General features: G+C 40.4%; 1 protein-coding gene across 1 annotated transcript in view; it reads left to right on the top strand.

Annotated features, from left to right (window-relative positions):
- The window catches only part of LOC311303552 (putative methyltransferase NSUN7), a 30,243-nt gene that overhangs the window by 11,932 nt on the left and 10,811 nt on the right, over positions 1–7,500 (top strand). Inside the window, exons 4-7 of the mRNA XM_084430072.1 lie at positions 252–385; positions 1,281–1,433; positions 4,919–5,102; positions 6,722–6,974. Of these exons, the coding sequence (XP_084286198.1) occupies positions 252–385; positions 1,281–1,433; positions 4,919–5,102; positions 6,722–6,974 (724 nt within the window). The remainder of the gene's footprint in view (positions 1–251; positions 386–1,280; positions 1,434–4,918; positions 5,103–6,721; positions 6,975–7,500) is intronic.

Raw genomic sequence — 7,500 nt, 5'->3', positions numbered from 1 at the left:
TTATTTTCTGAATAAAATATCAAAATGATGCGAGTTTGAGATCTAACTTAATTTTGTCATTCTGCTTGTATCAATATATCTTGATTTGAGAATGTTTAGATATTTGTGCTGGAAAACGAGACAGAAACACTGAGGAAGATCATCATTATTGCAGTGTGTAATGTACGTAGTATCAGCTTAACTTCGTGACTATTCCTCGTGTGTGTTTGTAGTATAAAGGTATATAGAGGATAAAGTGTGTCTGTTTGCAGTCTGATGGTGGCATGAGTCTGGTGGCCGTTTTGCTCACTGACTTACTGGACAGGAAGTTCCTCCCGCGCTTGCAACCGGCCAATCAGGAGCAAGAAGACGAGGCTGTCAGAGAGGTGGAGGCGTGTCTGCTCAGGTGGGTCAGAGGTCAAATACACAATCACATACTGCTCATACTAATATGCAAAAGTCTCTGTCTGTATAACCATCTGGTGCTCTGCGGTCATTTTTGGCGGAAAATTTTTATGTTTTCTTTTTTTTTTTTACTTCATCGCAATGGTGCGAAACTTGGTAAAGGTTTTGGCACGTGCTATGTGAACACAAAAAATTAAAAATAATCATGGATATGATTCGAACAGGTTAAATGGTCCTGAAAAAAAATAGTCACACTTCAAAAATGAGCGCGTTAGAAACGAATGTGAGACGAGTTTCCTCTAGTGGAAGCGTTTGGTACTGCAGCCGAACACACTCTCACTGAAAGCTCATTTACTGAGATATCAAACGCACATTTGGAGCATAACTTGTTTAGATTCATGGCTTTGATTTTCTTGCAGTTTTAGAGTAAAACATGTTTTTGAAAATATAGATTTCATATAAAAAAATGTAAATAGTATTTTTGTGCATTTTTCATAACAATAAACTTTAAACAATAAAATTCTGTGACTTTTTTAAGTTCACTTTTTAAAACTTTTTTCACTTCAGCAATAATCTGCCAAGTGTCTTTAAAAAGAGTCTGTGCTTTTACGGTAGTTTAAGTTGGAAATGTAGTTTTCAGGTCTATGCTCAAAACATGAATGGATTATAAATACAGCGTAAATATAATGTATTACCATAAAATCCCCTAAAAAATACACAATATTAAATAAAAAACATTATCAAACTAAAATATAGTACACTCCTTTCAAAATCGGTCATTTTTGACCGACACGCGAAGAGAACAGCAAGTTGCCATTACACACTTGAGCATGTTTCAGAATATAGTGTGTTTTGTGTGTGAAGTGTTTGCTCTTGTGGTTGTGGTTGTGTGACAGGTTCAGGACTAAACTCGTGGCGTCTTTGGCTCGATGTCGGATCAAACACGACCTGCTGAGGCTGGAGAACATCTTACCGGAGAAGATCCGGCACAGACAGGAGAGGGCGAGAGAGCTGCCGCTGTACGCCTGGATCAACACACTCCGCAGCAGGTGCACACACTCACACACTCACCAAAGGGGCTTTCGCACCGAACTCGCCACCAGGGTGTTACTGTGAACTAATGGTTCCCATAGGCCCGTGTGTCCACCAAAGCGTTTTATCCAGCGTTTTATTCTCCGCTGGGGTAAACGGCACTGAGCGGCTGAATGCGCTTACTCGATCCGCCATGTTTTTTGTTTTGAAAAGTGTCATAATTTACCCAGAATGCATTGCAGTGTAGTCCTACTTAAGATAGTCAGAGTCTTCAGTGCTTTGTGCAACGCTCTGATTTAGATGTCTATCTGAAGTCTGACTATCTACTATATCTAAGCCATAGTCAAAGTCTATCTTTGTGAAACCGGCCCCTGGGCTTTACGAGTTGTGTGCGTGTCAGCGAGAAACATGGCGGAATACCACAGTACTTACAGGTATTTAGCCGTGATATTGTCAGGCTTGTCTATTCACAGCGCAGTGAGCTGACTGCCTGCACAGAATATGATGGCATTATAAAATAACAATGTAATATGTAACGATAAAGTTTGCAGTGGCTTCATAAATGAACTAAAAACATAAAAAAGCAAAGCACACCTGATGCAAATCTTTGTTCTTCATTTTCTAGAACTAGAGTTTAAGAACCTTGCTGTATTTTTGTGTAGATAATTAAGAGAAAGTACACCGCCATCTTCAGAGGCGGACAGAGTACACAGCTTCATTACTTGAGTAAAAGTACAGATACCCCTTGGTAAATTTTACTCAAGTACAAGTAAAAGTACTACAGTCAGATGTCTACTTAAGTAAAAGTACTGAAGTACTTGTTTTTAAAAGTACTTGAGTATCAAGAGTACATTTTCTAAATATTGCATTACTACTGCCACAGTGCTTACATTGGTAAACACAGCAAACACTTGAAGCGAAAACTATCATTAACTTGTTCAGAAAATTTAAATAGTCTGGCGAGGTGGGGCCACGGGTTGGCACATTCCCGGGATGGACCTGCTGCGTCTTCATCCATTGTTTCTTCCATGGTTTCGTCTCTTATCTAAATCTGACCATGGAGTTGGCTTTAGCGGAAAGCTGAAGGTGATTGCTGATAGGCTGTCCCAATCAGTGGCGCCTGCACAATCCAATCACGTTTGAGAGGGAAACAACAAATTGAGGGTTTCCGAGATTTTTATTTTTTCCTTTTCTTTTTTCTTTTTTTTTTTAGAAGTAACGGGTTACTCACGGTTATGGATAGAAATGTAGCGGAGTAAAGAGTACAATATTTGCCTCTCAAATGTACTTGAGTAAAGTCATGAGTACTCCCCAAAAATGATACTCGAGTAAAGTACAGATCCCTCAAAATTGTACTTAAGTACTGTACTCAAGTAAATGTACTCCGTTACTGTCCGGCTCCGGCCATCTTACTCCGACCAAAGTGACTTAAACACGACTTCCCACCTCGTACGTACGAACTTCCCAGGAGGACTTGAATGCACTATAAACTAACGCACTACCGTGACGGTAGTGTTCGCTGATTGGCCGAACGCACGTGAAACACCAGCACCCGCCATTTTGAAAAAAGCTGTGTAAACACTCAGATTATAGCCTATATATTTACTCCACAAACTAACTCTACGAACATGTGAAGCGTTGATGGATGAGCCTCTTAATCTTTACGCTGAGGAGAAAAGCCAACGCGACTTTGAGGAGACCAAGAGAAACATGATTATGTGTTTCTGCTCAGCAACACCGGACATCAACACACGCCATACGCTAATAAATACGATCTATACGAGATGACTTGAACGCACCATTAGACCCGACTCTGGAGTAAATTAGTTCCTCCAAAGGAGTTCCTAGAACTAAAAGCGTTCCTAGATCCTGCGGTGCGAACACACACACGCCAAAATCCGGGAACGTCCGCCAATAGTTTAGGAACTATGAAAAGCTTCCTCCGGTGCGAAAGCCCCTTAAGATCTTCAGCTAATAATCATTTTAAATGCAGGATTTTTGTCTCGTTTTTCCATCACAAGCATCAGGTTTTATTTTTTTGACCCCACTGGGAGATATTTGTTCTTGTTTGAAGTCATTTTGCTTCTCCAGCGAATGCTGAGATATTTGTACCGGAAAGCAAGACTAATGTACTGAGGGAGAGCATCGTGTTTGCCCCGGGGTTTGTTTTCTTCTGCTTCTCTTGTATTGCCGTATGATTTTCCACTGAAATTATTTATTGTATATGAGGTAGAAAGAAGAGAATGTGTTTGTGTGAGTGTGATTTATAGTTCAGATGTAGCATTATTCTGGTTCTCCCCTGTTTAACCTCCATTCTGGGGTGACCAGTCTTATTTATTGTGTGTGTGTGTGTGTGTGTGTGTGTGTGTGTGTGTGTGTGTGTGTGTGTGTGTGTGTGTGTGTGTGTGTGTGTGAGAGAGAGAAAGAGAAAGAGAGAGGCTGTAAATTTCACTGAGTTGCAGACAGATCCAATCACCAGCACTGGAGGTCACACACACACACACACACACACACACAGACACACACTAACTCACAAACACACTTGCACACACAGACACACACTAACTCACAAACACACTCGCGCACACACACACTAACTCACTTACAAACACAATCACACACACTCACTAACTCACTTAAAAAACATACTCACACACTAACTCACTCACACACACACACACACACACACACACACACACACACTCACTGACTCACAAACACACTTGCACACACATACACACACACACACACTAACTTACTTACAAACACAATCACACACACTCATTAACTCACAAACACACTTGCACACACAGACACACACTAACTCACAAACACACTCGCACACACACACACACAGACACACTAACTCACTTCCAAACACAATCACACACACTCACTAACGCACTTAAAAAACATACTCGTACACTAACTCACTTACAAACACACACACTAACTCACAAACACACTCACACACACGCTAACTCACTTACAAACACACAATCACACACACACACTAACTCACTCAAACACACAATCACTCACACACACTCACACACGCTAACTCACTTACAAACACACAATCACACACACACACTCACACACACTAACTCACTCAAACACACAATCACACACACACACTCACACACGCTAACTCACTTACAAACACACAATCACACACACACACTAACTCACTCAAACACACAATCACTCACACACACTCACACACGCTAACTCACTTACAAACACACAATCACACACACACACTCACACACACTAACTCACTCAAACACACAATCACAAATACATACACACACACACACACATACACGCACTCTCACACTCACACTCACACACACACACACGCACTCTCTCTCACAGTCACACACACATACACACACACTCACACACCGATTTCTCCACTCCATCTTGTTGCTCTTGGCTCACATTTGACACTTAATTTCATCATCTCTCTCTCTCTCTCTCTCTGTGTGTGTGTGTGTAGTTTTGAGGAGGTCAGGGAAGTGTTACGCACATCAGGGTTTTCGTGTGTTAAATCAGTGGGACAGCTGGAAGGACGGAGCTTCTGTAAAGACACACACTGTCAGGACCTGCTGGTGTTTCCCAACAGCATGAAGAGGGAACTGACCAACACCAGATTACTGAGCGACTGCAGGCTCGTGCTCCAGGTACACACATTTATCGATAAATAATCGACATATTACTACATATTTATATTGCACAATAAACCCAGACAGGATCAGTAGCGAATAGCGGTGTTCCATTCTGACATTCGTGGAGTCGACTCCTGGTTCTGGAATTGATTCCAAAAATCGATTCTTTTTCGATTCTTGTTGTTGTTTCGGAAGTTGTGTTCATTATAGGCTCTTGTCGTGTTTTCTTTCGCCATTATCATTGGCTGGTTGAAAGAAAAGGTAATAAAAATAGGTAGCATTTTATTTCAAATAAAAATTAAGATAAAGAACCTCATGTGAGGCAACTATATCTCTTCAAGTAGTCCGAGTGAGCGGTGCTCAAAACCTTTCCGTTTCATCCCTAAATCATGGAGGTTATAAAACTAGTTTATTATTTTTTCAAACAGTTTTATTGAAACGAACCTGCAAAAGCACCTGTTCGAGGAAATTAATCGGACCTCCAGTCATTGTTAGCAAGAGAGACGCCAATTAATGATCAGCACTGTTGAACTGAAAAAGAGTCGATTCTCTTTGAATCGATTTCAACGCCTCGGAATTCATTATTTTTGGAATCGACTCCCAGCCCTCGTGAAATAAATACAATTTAAGTGAGTTTTTGCTTAAGACAAGCTAAATTATCCGCCAATGGAGTAAGAAAAATAATCTTGTTTCTGTTTGAATTAACATTATTATATTCTGACCCCATTGGCAGATCATATTGCTTTTTTTAAGCAACAACTTTCTTAATTTTGATTAATTCCCCATGAAAACAGCCAGGACATAATATCTCATGGCATTTTACGACTTTAGTAAATCCATCTTGATTTACGAACGTTTAGATATTTGCACTGGAAACAAGACAAAAATACTGAGTAAGAAAAGCAATTTTTTGCATGGTATGTAGTGAATTATTTTATTTACTGAACCACTACTGATCTTTTTGGGCACCCACCAGAAACATCCCGCAGGAAACTCAATCGAGTGCCAAGTCGTGTTGTGTGTGACGGTGTGTGTGTATGTGCAGGATAAGTCGTGTTGTGTGTGTGTGTGTGTGTGTGTGTGTGTGCAGGATAAGTCGTGTTGTGTGTGACGATGTGTGTGTGTGTGTGTGTGTGTGCAGGATATGTCGTGTTGTGTGTGACGATGTGTGTGTGTGTGTGTGTGTGTGTGTGTGTGTGTGCAGGATAAGTCGTGTTGTGTGTGACGGTGTGTGTGTGTGTGCAGGATAAGTCGTGTTGTGTGTAACGGTGTGTGTGTGTGTGTGTGTGTGTGTGTGTGTGTGTGTGCAGGATAAGTCGTGTTGTGTGTTACGGTGTGTGTGTGTGTGTGTGTGTGTGTGTGTGCAGGATAAGTCGTGTTGTGTGTGACGATGTGTGTGTGTGTGCAGGATAAGTCGTGTTGTGTGTGACGGTGTGTGTGTGTGTGTGTGTGTGTGTGTGTGTGTGTGTGTGTGTGTGCAGGATAAGTTGTGTTGTGTGTAACGGTGTGTGTGTGTGTGTGTGCAGGATAAGTCGTGTTGTGTGTAACGGTGTGTGTGTGTATGTGTGTGTGTGTGTGTGTGTGCAGGATAAGTCGTGTTGTGTGTGACGGTGTGTGTGTGTGTGTGTGTGCAGGATAAGTCGTGTTGTGTGGGCCCCTGGGCGCTGCGCCCCCTGCTGGCTGAAGGAGGAGACGTCCTCATGACCGGGTGTTTCTCGGCTCGGACCGTTGCACACGTGTCTGCGGTGTCTGCACACATACACAATGACACACACGCTGACACACACATCTCTCCGGCGCAGAGCACAGTGATTGTGTGTGTGGGAGATGAACCGCAGGCGCAGACAGATGAACTGCAGAACACACTCGCCAAAATGGGCTGCAGGAGTAAGAGATTATTTTATTTTATTTATTAGAATTTACACACACACACACACACACACACATATATATATATACATACATACAATATGATAAAAATATTAAAAAGTTGAAAAATTCTAAAAAGATTTGCATGCAAATTTAACATGCAAAAAGTGAATTAGATTATACAACATGGAAGATGGATTTTTATAAAAAAAATAATTTGTATGTTGAAAAACAAAAAACAAAATTATAATATAAATATATATATATACACTTGATTTTTATATATATTATATATGCATACATAAAGTATATATTTTATATTATCTTACAATTGTATATGTATATGTGTGTGTGTGTGTGTAGATTATACATATATTGTATATAAAACAAAAGTATACAAAAAGTGAATTTAGACATCACAAAATTATAATGTATATGTATATGAAATATATTTTTGTATATACAGTTGTATATAGTTTGTATATACACAGTATATGAAAAATTATTTGTGTGTGTGTGACCTTGGTATAAAAAAGTAAATTGG

This window comes from Rutilus rutilus, assembly GCF_951802725.1.
Source record: "Rutilus rutilus genome assembly, chromosome: 14".
Taxonomy (NCBI): domain Eukaryota; kingdom Metazoa; phylum Chordata; class Actinopteri; order Cypriniformes; family Leuciscidae; genus Rutilus; species Rutilus rutilus.
This window is presented reverse-complemented; position numbering and strand designations above follow the sequence as displayed.